At 63.0% G+C, this 17,160-nt stretch overlaps 2 protein-coding genes across 4 annotated transcripts; one reads left to right on the top strand and one right to left on the bottom strand.

The window, feature by feature from the left end:
* Positions 1–892: 892 nt before the first annotated feature.
* LOC142003426 (galactose-3-O-sulfotransferase 3-like) lies at positions 893–1,899 on the top strand. Its single transcript, XM_074980384.1, has 4 exons — positions 893–977; positions 1,021–1,356; positions 1,430–1,694; positions 1,833–1,899. The coding sequence occupies exons 1-4, from the start codon at positions 893–895 to the stop codon at positions 1,897–1,899; spliced, it is 753 nt and encodes a 250-aa protein (XP_074836485.1).
* Positions 1,900–2,051: 152 nt separating this feature from the next.
* On the bottom strand, positions 2,052–9,203 carry ATG4D (autophagy related 4D cysteine peptidase). 3 transcript variants are annotated; one of them, XM_074979865.1, is made up of 11 exons: positions 9,105–9,203; positions 8,537–8,807; positions 6,123–6,206; positions 5,432–5,605; positions 4,626–4,947; positions 4,388–4,452; positions 4,041–4,189; positions 3,476–3,554; positions 3,089–3,165; positions 2,887–3,006; positions 2,065–2,568 (listed from the first exon to the last, which is right to left on the bottom strand). In XM_074979865.1, exons 2-11 carry the CDS (start codon positions 8,751–8,753, stop codon positions 2,395–2,397), a joined length of 1,461 nt encoding a protein of 486 aa, XP_074835966.1. In that variant the 5' UTR covers positions 8,754–8,807; positions 9,105–9,203; the 3' UTR covers positions 2,065–2,394. The 3 variants fall into 3 exon arrangements, with proteins under 3 accessions (XP_074835967.1, XP_074835966.1, XP_074835965.1); XM_074979864.1 differs by having other exon boundaries at positions 2,066–2,568; positions 9,063–9,195; XM_074979866.1 differs by lacking the exon at positions 2,887–3,006 and having other exon boundaries at positions 2,052–2,568; positions 9,063–9,195.
* Between the last annotated feature and the right edge of the window lie 7,957 nt (positions 9,204–17,160).

Here is a 17,160-nt window from a genome sequence, read left to right as displayed (position 1 = left end):
CCAGCAGTGCCCAGAGCCCCCGTGCACAGGGGGAGCCTTGCCCTGGCTAACCCGGGCCAGTGGTGTCCCCACCAGCACAGCAGGGGCCAGGGCTGTCCCGGTGCCCATGGCTGTTTCCTCCCAGCTCATGCCACCACCCCACCCCCCCAGCTGCAGCTAAGCCCCTGAGCGCCTTAGCAGGGTGACATGAGGCAGCCCTGGGTGCTGCTGAGCCCTTTGCTGGGCCGGGGCAGCTGCCGCAGGTGCTGGGTGATGGCCCTGGTGCGCTGGGCTTGGCTGTGGCGGCACCGGGTGCTGCTGCTGCTGGCAGGACTCCTGGGGCTGCTTCTCTGGCTGGCAGGCAAGCGGTGAGGCTCTGGGGTATGTGGCAGAGGGGGTGGAGCAGGGCTGGGCACCAAGGCTCACTGTGGCTGTACTTAGGTGCCCAGCTCCTGCAGGGGCCAGGGATGCAACCCCCCCACCACTACTTGGTCAGCATCTGAGAGGGGGGGGGGGGGGGGGGCGGCAGCTGCTCCCCGGCACCTGTCCACCCAGGTGTTGGGGCAGGACCAAGGTGCCCAGCGATGGGGCCAGGTGCCCACTGCACCTGAGCATGTTGGGGTGGTGCCCACCCCCATAGCGTGCCATGGCCACAGCTGTACTAGGCCAGGCCCTGCAGGTGGGGGGGCAGGGTGCCTGGGCCCCAGGCCAGCACACATGGGAGCTGTGGAATGGCAGAGCTGGGGGCGGGGGGGAGCTGAGGCCTCTCCCTTTCACCTCCAGTGCACCCCATTCCAGCCCATCACCCCCCTCACCGCCCCCTCCTCTGCCGCAGGGAGGGGGAGAGCCCCGGCCCCAGTGAGGCGCTGCTGCCCACCCCGTGCCCAGCCTGGTCTTCCTGAAGACCCACAAGATGGGCAGCAGCACCCTGCAGAACATCCTCTGCCGCCTGGGCGAGCGGCACCGCCCCACCGTGGCCTCCCCCACTACACCTACCAGTTCGCCTACCCCCAGCGCTGCCCGCTGCCACCTGCTGCTCAGCTGCCTGTGGCTGGGCAAGGGCGAGGCACGGCGGGTCATGGCCCCCGGACAGCCTCTACCTCACCATCCTGCGCGACCCCGTCCGCGCCTTCCCCTCCTACCACAGCGCCGCGCCCGCCTTCCGCGGCCTGGCCAGCCACAGCCAGCCGCCAGGCGCTACTACGACCCGGCCAAGGCGGGCAATTGGGGCCCGGAACCCCATGGCCTTTGATCTGGGCCTGGAGGCCAGCCGGGAGGAGGGCGACGGCTGGTGGGAGCTGGAGCTGGAGCGGCTCAACCAGACCTTGCACCTGGTGCTCATTGCGGAGCACTTCGATGAGTCCCTGCTGCTGGCCCGCAAGCTGCTGGGGCTGGGCCTGGGCCTGGGCGAGTTGGCCTACGTTTGGCTCAACGCCCGCCGGGGGCACAGGAGGAGGGCCTGAGCCCAGGGCTGGCCCGGCACATCTGGGCCTGGAACTGGCTGGACGGCAGCTCTACCGGTACTTCCAGGCCGCACTGTGGTGCCGGGTGGAACGCTACGGCTACCAGCGCATGACGGGGGAGCTGCTGCAGGAGACCCGCAGGACCTGCCTGGCCGCGGAGGCTGTGGGGCCAGAGGAGACGGCCGAGGAGCTGAGACCTTGGCAGCCTGACTCTGTCGCCATCCTGGGCTACAAGCTGCGCCCCAGCCTCCTGCCAGCCCAGCTGCTCCCGCCTGGTGCTGCCAGAGCTGCAGTACCACACGCTCCTCTACTACAGGCAGTATGGCCCTCCCCCCCGGCCCCTGACCCAGCAGCCGCCCCAGCTCTTCCGTCCCCCTACCCTTGAGCTAGGGGCAGCGGAGCCAGGTGCTCTGTGCTGCTTTCGAGCCCCACGTGCCCCTCCACCGAGCAGCTGTGAGCTGCCCTCCCCCCAACAGCCCCGGGGCAGCTGCCCCTCTCCCTCCTAGCTGCACAGAGCTGTGCCAGCTGGGCTGTGGTGAGCCCCCTTTCAGGGGCCTGCAGGGCCACAGCCCCTGGAGCTGGTTCAGTTCCACTGCCGAGGCCCACTCAGGCTGGTGCCAGCCCTAACTGCAGAAAGGGGCCAGGGACAAAAGCCAAGCCCCCAGGCCTGCGGCTCTGCTCCCTGCAGAGCCAGGCTGGGGTCCCCTAGGGCACACACCCCTTCCTCCCAGCCTGGCCGGCCGGTGCTGCGGAGGGGCTGCACCCAGCGCAGGGTAACAGGCCTGGCCTCGCTGAGGGCACCTTCCCCGTCTGTGGGTGTTTAATTCCAGTGTAAAATCACAGCTGTGGGTCGCTGCTGAGGGCCAGTGTTCCGACGTGGTGGGGGGGGGGCGCCAGGGCCCCCACCCCGTGTCTATAAATAGCAATAAATAAGGAGCGTGGCCTCCCCTGCTCACAGGAAGACGAACTCGTCCGAGCTGGGCTTCTTGCCCTTGCTGCGCCTGGGGAGCTGCACGGTCTGCTGGGAGAAGCGAGAGCACAGCTCAGCCAGGCCGTGCTCCTGCGCGTGGCCCTCCGCCACCGTGAACATGGGGTACTTCTCCTTGGTCGCCGAGGAGCTCAGCACCTGGGGGATGGGGGGAGGAGAGGTGGGGTCAGGGGGCAAAACACCCCAGCCCCGCTCCCAAACAGCACCTGTGGGGCAGGGAAAGGTTAGCTCCCCCGGCGCCACGGCCCACACCTGCCTGGGTGTGTGTGGACCAGAACAGAGCTGCCCTGTGTGGTCCCCTCCCAGCAGGAGCTGGATACTGAGATAAGCTCAAGTCTCCTTTAAGGACAGGAGCCAGAATCCACCTGGTGCTTGTCCCAGGAAGGTGCCAGCATGGCCAGTCCCCAGCTGACCCCCACGCCAGTGCACGAGGCCCTGCCCACTGTGGCCCCTCACCCTGCTCAGCTCTGCGCACAGCACGTCCAGCTCCTGCCTGTCGCGGGCATAGAAGCCGATGGTGCAGCTGGGATCCATTTTGCTGAAGGCCATTTTGCGGGGCGAGCTGCAGTGGAAGGACTGGAAGAGGAAGTGGTGGGGGGTGCGTTACTCCAGAGCCAGGCCCGGCAAGAGCTGCCCCCAGCCCCTGGCTGGCACTGACCTCCAGGGGGAAGCTCTCCTGGGTGGTGTCCACAAAGGGCTGGCAGTAGTGGGGGTCCAGGTACAGCAGAAAGTCATCTGGAAGGCACAAGCGGCTCAGCACCACCACCCTCCGGCAGCTGGGATCACGCCAGCCCCAGCACAGCCATTCCGGGGCCCCCCCCTTTCTCCTTCTCTGCTACAGGCCAGGCTCCCCAGCCAGACCACAGCTCCCAGGATTCACTGCTGCCACCCCCCCTTGCCATGCAGGGAGCTCCCGTGCAACCGGGGAGCTCCCGGGCATGGCAGAGGAAAATGCTGCGGCCGTGTGCAGCCAAGAGGAAGAGCCCGTCTGTTGCCCAGCAGCTCTCGCTCTGCAGCCAGCCCTGAGCGTGCTGCAGACACGCACCTTGGTAGCCCACGAAGTACAGCGAGTGCTTCGGCTTCCCGCCGATGATCCCAATGCACAGCTCCAGCTTCAGAAGCTCCTGCGGGGAGACCAACGCCAGGTGAGTCTCCCTGGTAGCCCCTCCCTGCCGCAAACCTGCCCAGGCTCAGCACAGGGGGCCACATGGCTCGACAAGGGGCTGTTCACCACCACGGAGCCGGCGGGGGGCATCCCCAGGGACTTCCAGGGAGATAGGGCTGACCTCAGGCGGTTGCTACCTTGGGCTGTTGGGGGCAGCTTGCCAGGCAGGCACTGAGGAGGAGGATGGGCAGGGTGACAGCATAGGCCTTGGGAGACCCAGGATCAATTCCCAGATCTGACCAAGTTCTTGTGGCAGCTAGGCCGGTCCCTTAGCCACTCTGTGCCTCAGTTTCCCCACCTGGAGAGCAGTGAGGCGACTGGGACAGGCAGATGCTAATGTAAAGGGGGCTGGGCAAGAAGCCAGGACAGCTGCCGACTGCTGCTGCTGCACCAGTCCTGCCGCCCACCCCATGGGGGTCCCCCACTTGCTCAAGCCCCACCCTACCTTCACACAGTCCACATAGACGGGGTTGAGGGTCTCCCCACCCAAGCGCATGGGCACCAGGATGATGACAGCTCTCTGCTGGGCACCGGGATCCGGCAGGGTCCGGCTGTCGCTCCCAGACATCAGCCTCACCACGTCCCCCTTGTACACTGAGCAGGGCACCAGATGGGGAGGGGTTAGTCACTGGCAGCCCAGCACCACCCCAAGCGCCAGGAGGGCCTGGCTTCTTCTGCGGGGCTGGGGGGCAGCCCGACCTAGGCGCAACACCTACAAACCCGAGCACCGCCAGCCTTGCTGTGGCAGAGCGCCCGGCCACAGGCCGCCCACCCTGGGCTGGGGCCACTCACCGGTGCAATCCTGAGCCACGTAGACAGCCAGGCCACCGGCTTGTGAACAGCCTTCGACAGCTTTCCTGCAGGGAGGGAGGGGATGAGACGAGCTCCCCATAGGCCGGCCCAGCTCTCAGCCGGGAAGTGGCACCAGCAGCCCCAGAGAACCCCAGGCCTGACGGGGGGAGCGCTCAGGCCGCAGGTCTGTGCAGGGGGGAGAGGACCCATTCCGTTCCCAGCGCTGTGCGCTGCTCACCTGACTATGTGGGCAGTGATGGAGGGGCCGTACCAGTCCCCGGCTTTCTTCCCTGAGCTCCTCCCGAGCTCCACCAGCCTGTGGATGCTGAAGGGCGCCCGCGGATGATCGGCGAACCAGGAAACGATGGTGCGGTGCTGGTGCTCCTTCTCCAGCTCCTGCGGGCTCAAGGGGCGTGGCAGGGCCCAGATCCCCCAGGGGACCTGGCCTCTGTCTGCAGGCAGCTGCAGGCTGGTGCCAGCAGGACGGGAGGGAGAGCCAGGTTTCATGGGCTCTGCCTCCACCAGGCTGGGGGTGAACAAGGCGTTGGGCCAGGTCCAGTCTAAGAGCAATGGGAGAGGAACAGGTGATGGGTCCCACAGGTCCTCCCTGGAGGCTATGGAGCCCTCAGTAACCCCCTCCCCGAGCCAGACCTTGGTCTGCACATCCCTCAGGGAGCCCCTGCCGGAAATACGTTGCCCCGCCCCGGGAGGCAGGCTCCTGTTCCCGCCCCGGTGCCTCCGTTTCCCCCAGAAACACCCAGCTCCTTTGTAAGGGCAGCAGACCCTGGGGAGGGGCAGGACAGGCGACGGGACCCAAGCCCTGCTGGCTGCTCTCCTCATTCCTACAGCCTTTGCTGAGCATGGGGTGTCCTGCCCCCAGCCCTCCCCCAAGGCAGACGGTCCCATCGCCACCTCCCGACCTCTGAAGCGCCTAGAAACCTCCCATGCGCCACCCAGCCCAGCCCAGCCCGGCCCTCGGGGGTGCTGGCCAGCTGCCCGCCAGGATTTCCCAGGCGCCCCCGCCAGCCTCTCCCCACTACTCACTCCTGCCGAGGAAATGCACGAGCAGCCCCTGGGCCAGGATCATCTGCCCGCTGCGCAGCATGCAGCCCCAGCCGCAGTCCGTGGTCCACAGGGTGCCCTCCAGCTGCTGGAACTCCCGGCGGTAGGTGAACCAGACACGGGAAGCAAAGTCCTTCTGGAACAGCTCCACATCCTCTGCAGGAGAGCCCCCGGCTGGGTCAGCCATGGCGGGGCAGGAGGGCGCTGTCCCACCCTGCAGGGGCTCCTCAGCCCCAGGGACAGGGAGCCAGCACGCGGCTGAGCCACAGGACCTGTCAGACATGCACCGGGGCCCCCCACTCAACCTGGGGATGGGGCAGTGACACAGAAAAGGACCGTGCCAGCGCCGAGCCCCACACCCAGGACAGAGTTCTGGGCCAGGGTGTGTGTTGGGGATCCCACACCGAGCTGGGTGTGAGGTTCACACCCTCTCCCTCCCCGAACGGGGCCCCGAGCCAGTTCCGTTTGGGGCACTGCAGGGGGCTCCCTTCTGCTGCCGGGGCAGCCGGGGCAGGGGATCTGCACGGCAATTTGCAAACCGAATCCTCACAAGCCAGGGGACTGCAGCCGCTGCCTCTGGCAGCACCAGAGCAAACTGCTTCCGCCGCCTCCTCGGGACTGGCCGAACGCGCCCTTTCCCGCCCAGCTCTGGGTCTGGGGGCCGGCGACTCACCCTCCACCTCGAAGCGGTAGACGTGGCCGAAGAGGTACGCGGGGGACTGTTTGCTGAAGTTGGTTTTGGTCTTGACAGCCCACCCTGGGAGGGAAGAAGCAGAGACCTGAGCAGCCTCCTCCATCCCCAGGGCCTGAGTGTCCCAGACAAACCCTGCAGCCCACGCGGGTAACCCACTGCAGCATTCCCACAGAGCGGGCGCAGAGCCAGCCAGTGCCCAAAGCCGCGATGCCCTGGCACGGGCCTGACTCCATCTGTCCCACAAGGGCCCAGCCTCCACCTCGGCACCGTGTGACCAGGCTGCCTGACGGAGCCCCGCCCCCGCAGCTGCGCCCACCCGCATGCCACTTAAAGGAGCCAAAGCAGCACCCCAGTGCACAGAAAGCCCGAGCGGGTCAAGGAACATGGACGTTCCTGCCGCATGGCCTCGCTGCTGAGACGTGAACCAGCGCTCTGGCCAGCTCCCCTGGGAATGCTCTGCTCCAGCAGCCCCTGCATTCACCAGGCCACGGCCCTCCCAGCCACCAGCTACTGGCTCTGGCCCTTGGGAGGAAGCGAAAGGGGCAGTGCCTCGGAATTCCCTTTGTGGGCGGCTGTGACATCACAGGAGCAGCACTGGCAGCAGGCTGTTCGACACAGCCACCTTCACTGCAGCGCTGATCTAGATGTGGGGTGGGAGACGAGGGCCGTGGCTTCCTTCTGCCCTGGCTTCCCAGGCTGACGCCTTAGCTACAAGGAGTTCAGCCCTCTGGCCAGGGCGTGAGATCTCGGAGATCATTTGTCCGGCGTTCCGGGAGCGCTCTCAGGTGCCGGAGACCTCCCTGCCCTGAGGGTTACACTTGGCTATGCAGGAGACAAACTCCCCTGCGAAGGAAGGGCCTCCGCAGACCTCCCCGCTGTCTGCTCCGCAAGCGAGGAGCCCTCCTCTGACCTGCCTTCTCCAGCGCAGTCAAAATACCCGGACTGCTCCCAGACATGCCAGACTGCTGCTCTCCAGGGCAGGAGACCCCAGGTGGCAGACATACGAGCCCTGTGCGTAACGTGTGCCTGGGAAGCACTTGGAAAGCACGGCAATGGGCGGGGTGAGGACACGGAGAGCGTGTGTGTACGCCAATGGGGCCAGAAGGCCCCCAGCTCACAGTCGAGCCCTGCACTCCGCTCACCTGCAGCTACGCCATGCCCACCAGGAGCTCTCTGTGGCACCCGCCTGCCTCGGGAACCCGTGTCCTGCTCCCATCCCAGCCTCTCACAGGGCTGCATTATCCCCTGGCATGGCAGGAGAAGCAGGCAGTGGATTCCTCAGGAGCTGAGATGTTCTCCCAGCTGTCAGCTTGTGACCCAGAGTGCAGGACGCAGAACTGCCCTTTGCTGACATGCTGATGCAGCAGGAATAATGCAAAGTTTATCAGCAAGATAAAGTGCCTGTGGCAGGCAGACAACAGGCACACACAGGAGGAGGAGGGTCGGTGTGAGGTCAGCCCTGGATGTCCCACCAGAGAGAGAGCCAGAAAAGGGGAAGGAGGGGGAGGCTCATGGGCCTTCCAACTGAGTCAGAAGAGTTCTTGCTGTGCTGGAACTGACCGAATTACAGGAAGAGAAACCGGCCTCTGCTGCCGTGGCACCATGGTGTACGGTTTCTGCTTCTTGCTAGGAACAAGACTCCAACCCGCCTGGGCTAGAAACAGCAGCAATGATGGGCCAACGTACAGCCACTACTCCCCCTGTTGTAGCTCCCCATTTCCTCAGGGTCCCCTATATCTGGGCAAGATACGCTGAGTGCCACTCCAGGGCCGCAGAGTCATCGGACAGATCCTCACCACCCCACTGTGCTGTGCCTGAGCTGTACGACCATTGCGTTTCACTGCCTGTCCTGCGCCCAGGCCCTGTTCTGGGTGGCCTGAGGAAAGCCTGTGGGTCCCAACATAATTAGAGCCCAGGCTCCCGGGGGTCCGTCCCACAGGCAGCGTGCCTACAGGCACCCTGAGCTGGCTCACTCAACAGCTTAGGCTTGCGCCAGCACCCAGACAGCCCCAGGAAGCTGTAGGCCCCCTGGAGAGACTGCTCATCCCCGGTCGATCACAGTGCACCAACCTGCCTGCTGCCCCCAGCTGCTACCGCTACACCCCAGCTTTTCAACAGCGACACAGCCGCTCCCATCCATCACCACGCCAGGCCAGAAGGGGTGCGCGACAGGCTCCTGCACTGCCACAGCTGAAGGAACCCAGGCCAGAGACCAAAGGGCCAAGGACAGCACGCTCCGGGGCAGGCACATTCCAGCGCAGACAAGCGACAACCGGCCACTCCCTTCCCCGCCGAGATCCCAGGAGCGCTGACTGAGCGGCGAACCTCCGCAGGCCGCCGGCCGCTCTCCCCCCAGGGCCCCACTTGAGCCAGGTCGGGCCCAGGCCGCTCACCGTATTTCACGTTGTTCCAGGCCGAGAGGAGCTTGCTCTTGATCTTGTCCACCTCGTCGGGTTCGCTGGGCTGGCCGCTCCGCGCCCCCCCGGGAACCAGCCCGTTGCAGCTCCCATCCTGGCTCCCCGCGCGGGGGCTAAAGAGCGTCCTGCCCTCCGCGTGGCGCAGCTCGTCCTGGCCGACGTAGCGCACCGAGGCAGGCGAGACGGAACTCATCTAGGGGGCGGGCGGGCGGCGCTCTCGGGGCAGGGCATTGCCAGGGACGCGGAGCTGCCGGGCGAGCAGAGACAAGGGGGTTAGCGCGGAGCGGCGGCTGCGCCAGGGAACGGGCGAGCGGGGGCGCCGGGGCTGGAAGTCGGTGCCAGACACGAGCCAGGGGAGCGGACACCGCGGGGAGCCGCCCGCCCCGCCCCCGTCACGGGGGCTCTGGGAACAGCCCAGCGGCCCCTTCCCGCCCCGCGGCCCCCAGACACCCCCGCGGCCCGGCCCGTCCGTGCAGCCAGGGCCCCGCCGCTCGGGCCCCACCTGCGCGGACTCGGGGCCCGGGCCGGGCCGGCCGCTGCTCACTCCGTCCGCGGGGGGGACCCCGCGGCTCCCCCGCCTCCCGCCGCCGCCGCCGCCGCCGCCATATCAGCTCCGGGCCGGAACCCGGAAGCGGCCGGCCCCGCTCCGGGCGGAAGCGCCTCTGCGCCCGCGCCGCGCGTCACCGGAAGTGGCCTCGCCAGGCGCCTGGGCCGGGCCCCACCCCCCGCGCGAGAGGGGGGAGGGGGGCGGGCAGCGGGTGTCAGGCGACAGGTCAAGTGCGGGTCAGCAGGGTGTGAACGGGCAGGAGGTGAGAGGTCAAAGGTCACTGGAGCCCAGCCAGCAACAAGGGTCAGAAGTCACTCGAGCGGCGGGGGTCGGAGGGGAGCCAAGGGTCAGAGGTCAGGGGTCGGAGGGGAGCCAAGTGTCAGAGGTCAGGGGTCGAAAGGGACCCAAGCAGCAGGGGTCCGGCGATGCTGGAGGCTGTGGCAGCTCTGTGGCCTGAGTGCTGCCAGCCCAACAGGCTGCAACCTGCTGTCCGACCCCCTCCGGGTAGCGGGGCCCGGTAAGGAGAGAGGCCCCTCGCCCTGGCACACCCATGCAGTTCCCAGGCGTAATGGCCGGTCGGCCCTGGGCTGGGGCGAGGCGTATATGAGGAGCCCCCGTCACCATACTGAACATTACCAGCCACACGGCCCAGCCCCAGAGCGGAGCAACCACAGGGGCATCTACAGACGCTGGTGGCGGCAGCAGCAGGAAATCAGCTATTCTCGAGGTGCTGAGGGTACCTGGCTTTGGGGCATGGGATAGAGTCAGCTGGTGGTGGCGAGTCCACTCAAAGTAGGCTGTGGGAGGAGGGGGCAGGAGAAGTCGGGGAATGGGTGTTTGTAGGAGGGACGGGGACGGGGACGGGGACGCTGGACCTAGCACAGACATTGAGCATTGCACGGAGGCAGGAAGGGGAAGAAAGCAGAAGTGAGCTGTTTCGTCACGCCTGTAAAGGGTTTCTGGGTGTGTCTGGGAGTGTCAGGCCGGAAGGGACCCCAGTCATGAAGTCTGGCCTGTCTTGCACAGACCACTCACTCCCAGTGTGCAGCCAATGACCTGCACTGGGCTAAAGTGGCAGAGCCCCCTGGGAACAGCCCAGGAATGGGCAGCAGTTCTGGGTGCTGAGCAGGGAAGAGCCCAGTTCAGGGACCACCTTTTGTTCCATGTCTGTGCTGGTGCTGCGGCTCCCTGGCACTGCCACCGTGCACCTAATAAATACCATTCACTGCCTGGCACAGTGGGGTCTGGGCCGTGGCTGGGGTTCCCAGGCACTACCGTCATACACCTGAAAATGCTAACATGTGCTCTGTGGTGTTGGCGTTGAGCCGCTGAGTGTTTTGATACCACAGGGCAGATGTTGCTAGCTGGGGGCATGTTTTTTACATGGCTGTGTCCTGGGGGCAGGATTCTGTGCTGGCTCTATTCACGGTTTGAGGTCCTACCTGTGTGTTCTCTCAAAAGCAGCTGCCCCTTTGTGGTCTTCAGCTCTCCAGCCCCTCCCAGAGGTGCGGCTGAGTCAGGTGCTCCTGGACCATATCTGGCTGCTGCTGCATGCCAGCAGGGCGGATCAGAACACGCTCTCTGCTGCTGGGCTGGGAGGGGCTCGAGCCCTTGCTGGGTACAGGAAGAAGCAGGCTAGAGCACTGGAAATGGAGGGACTGGAATGGGAACAAGACAGACCATGTTTCTCTGGCGCCACAGCCAGAGTTCTGCCTGTAGTAAGGGGCTTTTCCCCTCCGCAGACATGGCTCCATCCTGCACCGGGGGAGGTGCTATCTAGCGGCCATGCCCCCCTTCCCCTAGTGAAGAGCTGGGGAGCCAGACATGGGTGCCTGCCCCGGGATGCACAGCCGTGTGCCCCAGAAGATGTGCAGTACTGGCACAGGGCAGCAGGGGTCACACGCCATCAGGCTGGAGCTAGGTGCTCTGGTCAGAGCCGGGTCTGAGTCGGAAGTGGATCTTGGGGTTTGTCTGCCGGGCAGCTGAACGTGCCTGGGGCAGGCTCAGCTGGCAGGGGCTAGCTGTGGAGTCTCGCTGCAGTGCAGACAGACCTCCATGGCTCAGGCGTGGACCTCCGTGGGGAGCCCGGTCCTCGTTAAACATCCCAGGATACTGGCTGCACGGATCTAACCAGGCCCTGCCCAGGGCCAGCAGCGCAGCAGAGACAATGAGGTTATCTCGCCATCCCGCCCCCGCAGCTCCTCTGACGTGCAGCTGCCTTGCGAGCAGAGGGGCCGGTGGCACACAGCAACAGGCGGCTCACTTACAAAATCTCCCCGCAAGCCTTCAGTGTTTGTGCAGGAGGCTCTGGGTGTTGGGCCTCACCTGGCAGGGGCACGCCCAGGGCAATTCCCACAGCCCTGTTCGCCTGCACGCTGAGGGCCGTGTGCAGGAGTGAAGGACTGTGGCAGACAGCAGGGTGCAGGCATCTTGCTGGGAAGGACACACCTTCGGGGGTGTTTGGGCCCCTGGCTCTCTGCCTGCCAGCAGTGCAGGTGGCCACACCCCTAGATGGTGGGTTTAGCCAGCCAGGCAAGGCACATGGGGCAGGGTGCCAGAGAGCCTGACTGAGCCGAGCCCGAGATCAGGTTCCAGGGCAGAGGGTTGCGGGTTCAGGCCTCAAGACAGTGACAGCCCCAGGGGGATGGGGTCAGGGTCGTGTGGGGGCTGCTTTGCTCCCCTCTTTGGGGCATGGGCACCATAGGCGGAACTCTGCTGGGCCTGTGTGTGCACCCTCTGCTGGGTCAAGGGCCAGGGCCCGCTCCCGTGCTCCCCAGCGGGAACACGGGAGCAGGCAGCTGGATGCCAGCCTGGCCCCTCCCTGTCTTCCTCGTTCTGGAGCTGTTGAGCTGCTGCTGTGGGTTCGCACAGCCCAGACTCCTGAGAAGCAGCTGTCTAGGAAGGAGCACTGCGGAGAGGGACTTAGGGGTCATTGTGGACAACAAGCTAAATATGAGTCAGCATTGTGACAGTGTCACAAGAAAAGCAAAGATGGTTCTGGGCTGCATTAACAGGAGAGTTTAGAGCAAGACACGAGAAGTCGTTCTGCTCTACTCTGCGCTCGTTAGGCCTCAGCTGGAGTATCGCATCCAGTTCTGGGCACCGCAGTTCAAGAAAGATGCGGAGAAACTGGAGAAGGTCCAGAGAAGAGCAACAAGAACGGTTAAAGCTCTAGAGAACATGAGCTCTGAGGGGCGGCTGGAAGACCTGGGCTTGTTTAGCTTGGAAATGAGAAGGTTGAGAGGGGACGTGACAGCGGTTTGCAAGTACCTCCAAGAGGGTTACGAGGAGGCGGGAGAAAAACTGTTCCCCTTCGCCTCCGAGGACAGGACAAGGAGGAACAGGCTCAAACTGCAGCAAGGGCGGGTTAGATTGGACATTAGGAAAAGCCACCCGGCTGTCAGGGCGGTTACGCACTGGAGTAAACTGCCTGGGCAGGCTGGGGGGGCTCCATCCCTGGAGGTATCTAAGAGCAGGTCAGACACACACCTGTTGGGGATGGTCAGATGGTGCCTGGTCCTGGACTCAATGACCTCTCGAGATCCCTCCCAGTTCTAGGGTTCTGTGACCACCAGGGCTTGTGGGTGCCGTAACGGTGATATGCCAGCCTGTGATGGAGTGGGGGATACCTGTGTGTGTGTGAGTGGCTCACAGAGGGTGTGGGGCTCCTGCTGAGGGTAACCTTGATGACCAGGTAACACCTTTGTACTGCAGACAAAGGAGGAGGTAGAGCCTGAGGGGTTTGAATTGGAACTGGGAGTTGGAAGCAGTTAGTCTGGGCTGAGGGAGAGAGAGACCAAGGAGGGGGCCAGGCCCCGGCTCTGGGGACCCCTCGGGGCCTCCTCTCCCCAACATGGATTGGACTGGCTGTCTCTGCCTGCTGTACTGACTCCTCTGTACGATGCTGTGTCCTGTCGGCTAATAAACCTGCTGTTTTCCTGCTGAGTGAGAGACTCTCCTGCCTGCGGACAGGGTGCAGAGCTTGGGGGACCCCAGAACCCCATCACACTGGTGTCAGAAGTGGGATGTTCTGCACCCCGAGGATGGAGCATCCAGCAGTAAGTGACCGGTGCCCCGGAAGAAGTGGGGCCTGCGAGACCCAGGTGTGCTGAAGGGCAGTGAGGTGCAGCTCCCCAAGGCGGAGGGGCCTGCGGCCGAACCCAAGCAACTGCGGTCGTGGTCCTCGAGAGGGGGTGTCACACCCGAGGAGGGGTTACTCCTGGGAGTCCATTGGAGTCAGCCCCAGAAGGTGGAGGGGCCGAGAGCCCAACCCCCAGGAACAAGTGACCCACGAGGAGGCTGACACGCTGAATGAGTTCTTCCCAAGACAGTGTGCTCATGGTCCTTGAGAGCGGGTGTCACACTGAAGAAGGGGTTCCTCTGAGAGTCTTTTGGAGTCGGTCCCAGAGGGCGGAGGGGCCTACGGCCTAACCCCGGGCAGCTTGTGACCCGCAAGGAGCCTGGCACACTGAAGGGATTCTTCCAGGAATCGTGGGGTGCAGAGGGCATCAGCCTGAGAGCCTGCAACCACACTGAGCAACTCCGCTGTGAAGTGGCAGCACCTGGAAACCGAATCGAGATTAAAGGAGCTGGACAAGGCAGCGTGGATGTGCAGTGGCAGAGCTGAGGGTTAAGGAGAATCCTGCAGAGGTGAGCCTGGATCGGGGCAGGGAACCCCGGACTGCATGGAGCTCTGAACCGAGTGGCCTGCCACTGCTCAAGGAGGGAAGGAGCGATTCCAACCCATCATCTACTAGTGGCCAAGACAGACCTGCGAAGAGTTTTCCAGGCCTGGGCCGAGGAAGGTGCCTGTGTGTCTGTGCAGGAAAGCAGCTTGTCCACTGGGAATGGCAAGTTGTCTGTGAGAGAAGCTGCTCCACCTTCTGTGTGTGTGTGGAGACCAGCCAGGGGGCTGGGACAAAGGAGAGAGTGTCTCCCATTGTCTGTCTGTGTTGAACAGCAGCAGCAGCCTGGGGAGAGAGCAGAGCCTGCGTTTGGAAAAGGTGCCAATGAGGAAACTAGCCCATTGTCTGAGGAGGATTCCTCAGCCTAGGGTGGCTGGAGAAGGATCCACCAGAAAAGAGCATTCCAGGTGTGTCTCTGAATCCAGCCATGGGGGCTGGAGCAGAGGGAATGGCTCTGGGATGGGCAGTGGTATCCCTGCTAAGGACACTGGTCCTTGGTGCAAGAAAAGTGCTTCTGCTTCTGGGGAAGTGAATCCTTTGCCTGAGCCTGTGGGGGCTCGAGATGGAGCCAAGATCCCAGAGCTGGATCTGAGGGCAGCTGAAGCCCAGATGGGAAGTGGGCCTGCCTCTGTGTCTCTCAGGGGGGATGATGCTTTAACTTGGTCTAATCCAGTTAGGATCATCAGGGAATCCCAGAGACCAGACGATTCTGGTACCTGTTCTTTGCCTGATGCTGAGGTGCTACTGGGAGGGGGTGAGAGGACTCTGTCCTACCAGAGTCATCCTCTCGCCAGGACACAAGAACAGACGGGCAATGAAGTTACGCTGACTGATGAAGATAAAGGAGCTGGTAGCAGAAGGGAGGAAAGGGATCCTAACCTTCTGTCCGGTGGTACTGGCTGTCTGCCTGGAGGGGGATTACGTGGGAATCTGCCTAATTGGCCAGAAGTGATCCTGGGCGTAGGTGAAACCCAGGAGCTGGTTGTGGCTCAAGGGAGCAGTGCCCCTGTGCAGGCAGACGGGGGTGAGTTGTTGTTTTGGGGAAGCTCTTAAGGAAGAGAATTTCCCTGAAACTTTTCCTGACCCGTCTGTGGGGACTGCAGAAAATGGGAGTGAGGTGGAGGAGAGTGAACAGGAAAGGTGCTTGTCTGTAAGAGCCAGAGCAGCCCTTTGCCTGGGGAGAAGTTTGTTTCAGCTCCTGATGGCCAGGACCTGCCCGAGTGTGAAACCACTGGCTGTGCTCTGGAAGGGTCCAAAGCAGGCAGTGTAAAAGTTTCTCAGGAATTGGAAGCTGGTGCAAGTAAAGTAAAAACTATCAGGGAACGTGAGCAGCCCTGCGAGAACCAAGTAAAACAGCTGCACAGTCAGTCTCTGTAGGATGCAGGAGAGCGCCAGCAATTCCCCATCTCCAAATGGTGGAAACACTTATATTCTCATACTGGATTCGACTTCTGATTCCATGGGGAGGCAGTAGTTGGAGGTGGAAGGATGAAGGAGCTGTGGGCCTGGTGGGCCAGTAAGGGATAAACAGGGATTCCTCCATGTGGATTCTGCGTCTGGGACTCACAAAACAACTCTCAGAAAGCAGTTTGGTTTGCAAATTTCCAGACTGGTGGGGGGGGCCATCTCCCTGAGATCATCAATGGCCCAGCTCTTGTTAGAAGGGAGGGCACACCCAGGGAGATCAGATTTCCACCCCAGGGGGCAAGGGAGAAGATTAGAACTTGATGGTGCTAAGAAAGGCCTCAGCCATTTATCCCCAAAATACCAGATTCTCAAGGGGGTTACACAAAAGTTGTGGTCTACCAAAGAGCAACGTAAATGTACAGTTGCAATGGGGTTGTTCTGTTACTCACACTGACTGCTGTAACCAAGGGGTGCTGCTCCCAAAAGCTGTAGAATTGTACCATGCACTGAATGTTTGGAAAGAGCCATGTGACATGAGGACATTGATGTAGAAGCATGAATTGTATGTTGAAGGAGTCTGTAACTCTAAAATGTCACCATTGTTCCCTGTAACTAGTCTTGCAACCTCTGACATGAGAAGGAACATTCCAAACCTATTGTGTGGCATGGAAGGGGAAACTGAGGCACACAGCCATTGTGGTGGTCTGGCTAAATGCCAAGGATGGAAGCATTTGTACCTTCCGTTACTGGACTGTAACTGAATTCCAGACATTGGCTGGAGCAGCTGTATGGACTGGTGGTCAGATGGGGCAGGACCCAGACCACAAAAGACCTGTTTGATCTGTTGGTGCTGCAGCATCTGTATGGGCTCTGCCTGCCCGACTTGAGAACGTGGCTGACGGACCGGGGCCGAAGCAGCGAGACCAACCAACCCAAGGGAACTAAAGGGACTTGCCCGGCTGCATCACATGAAAAGGGCCAATACCAAGCTCCTGAGTTGGAGCCTCCCCCAGCAGGACTATAATGTGGAGGTGGTGCACATCGAGGGGAGAACAGAGGGTACAGCCGATGCCCTGTCACGAGGGGAGAGCCCCGAACTTCCCCAGGTCACCAGTTGAGTGACCCTGCTCAGTTCGGTCTGGAAGGGGGGAGAGATGTGATGGAGTGGGGGATACCTGTGTGTGTGTGAGTGGCTCACAGAGGGTGTGGGGCTCCTGCTGAGGGTAACCTTGATGACCAGGTAACACCTTTGTACTGCAGACAAAGGAGGAGGTGGAGCCTGAGGGGTTTGAATTGGAACTGGGAGTTGGAAGCAGTTAGTCTGGGCTGAGGGAGAGAGAGACCAAGGAGGGGGCCAGGCCCCGGCTCTGGGGACCCCTCGGGGCCTCCTCTCCCCAACATGGATTGGACTGGCTGTCTCTGCCTGCTGTACTGACTCCTCTGTACGATGCTGTGTCCTGTCGGCTAATAAACCTGCTGTTTTCCTGCTGAGTGAGAGACTCTCCTGCCTGCGGACAGGGTGCAGAGCTTGGGGGACCCCAGAACCCCATCACACAGCCCTTCCCCCGAGAGCCAGGGTTCAGCTCCCCCTCGCCCCGCATGGGCAGAGACATGGATGCGACACCTGGAGCCAGCCGCAGGGCTGGCTGCTGGGGTAGGGGGCGGTTGTGCTGCAGCCCTGGCCCTGCCCACGCCTACGGCCTCACACTCTCCAGCACAGCAGGGCACGTGTTCCTTGCACTCCCAAGCCGCTGCCTCCCCTCCCTGCTTGTGCCTCTGTTTCCATCTCTCCTCCTGAAGGGCCCTGTGGCTTTGCTGGCCTGGCGCCTTGAGACCCCTCCCTCCCCCAGCTCGGTTTAACGCTACCATCCAATTTGAGGGGCTTTAAAAGAGCTGAAATCAGCTTTTTTTTTTTTCCAAGCAAAAAACCAAAGCCACATGGGCCTCCCAGCACCCAGCCC

Source organism: Carettochelys insculpta, chromosome 29 (assembly GCF_033958435.1).
Source record: "Carettochelys insculpta isolate YL-2023 chromosome 29, ASM3395843v1, whole genome shotgun sequence".
In the NCBI taxonomy this organism is placed as follows: domain Eukaryota; kingdom Metazoa; phylum Chordata; order Testudines; family Carettochelyidae; genus Carettochelys; species Carettochelys insculpta.
Note: the sequence above shows the minus strand (reverse complement) of the source record. Positions and strands in the feature narration are given on the sequence as shown.

Excerpts from the sequence above, each read along its gene's own strand:
- LOC142003426 (XM_074980384.1), top strand. The coding sequence starts at position 893 with ATGGGCAGCAGCACCCTGCAGAACATCCTCTGCCGCCTGGGCGAGCGG. Across the intron at positions 978-1,020 it reads CTCCCCCACTACACCTACCA|CTGCCTGTGGCTGGGCAAGG; the intron begins GTTCGCCTACCC and ends CCTGCTGCTCAG. Across the intron at positions 1,357-1,429 it reads TGAGTCCCTGCTGCTGGCCC|GAGGAGGGCCTGAGCCCAGG; the intron begins GCAAGCTGCTGG and ends CCGGGGGCACAG.
- ATG4D (XM_074979865.1), bottom strand. The coding sequence starts at position 8,753 with ATGAGTTCCGTCTCGCCTGCCTCGGTGCGCTACGTCGGCCAGGACGAG. Across the intron at positions 6,207-8,536 it reads CTGGAACAACGTGAAATACG|GGTGGGCTGTCAAGACCAAA; the intron begins GTGAGCGGCCTG and ends CTTCCCTCCCAG. Across the intron at positions 3,007-3,088 it reads AGGAGAGCTTCCCCCTGGAG|TCCTTCCACTGCAGCTCGCC; the intron begins GTCAGTGCCAGC and ends TTCCTCTTCCAG.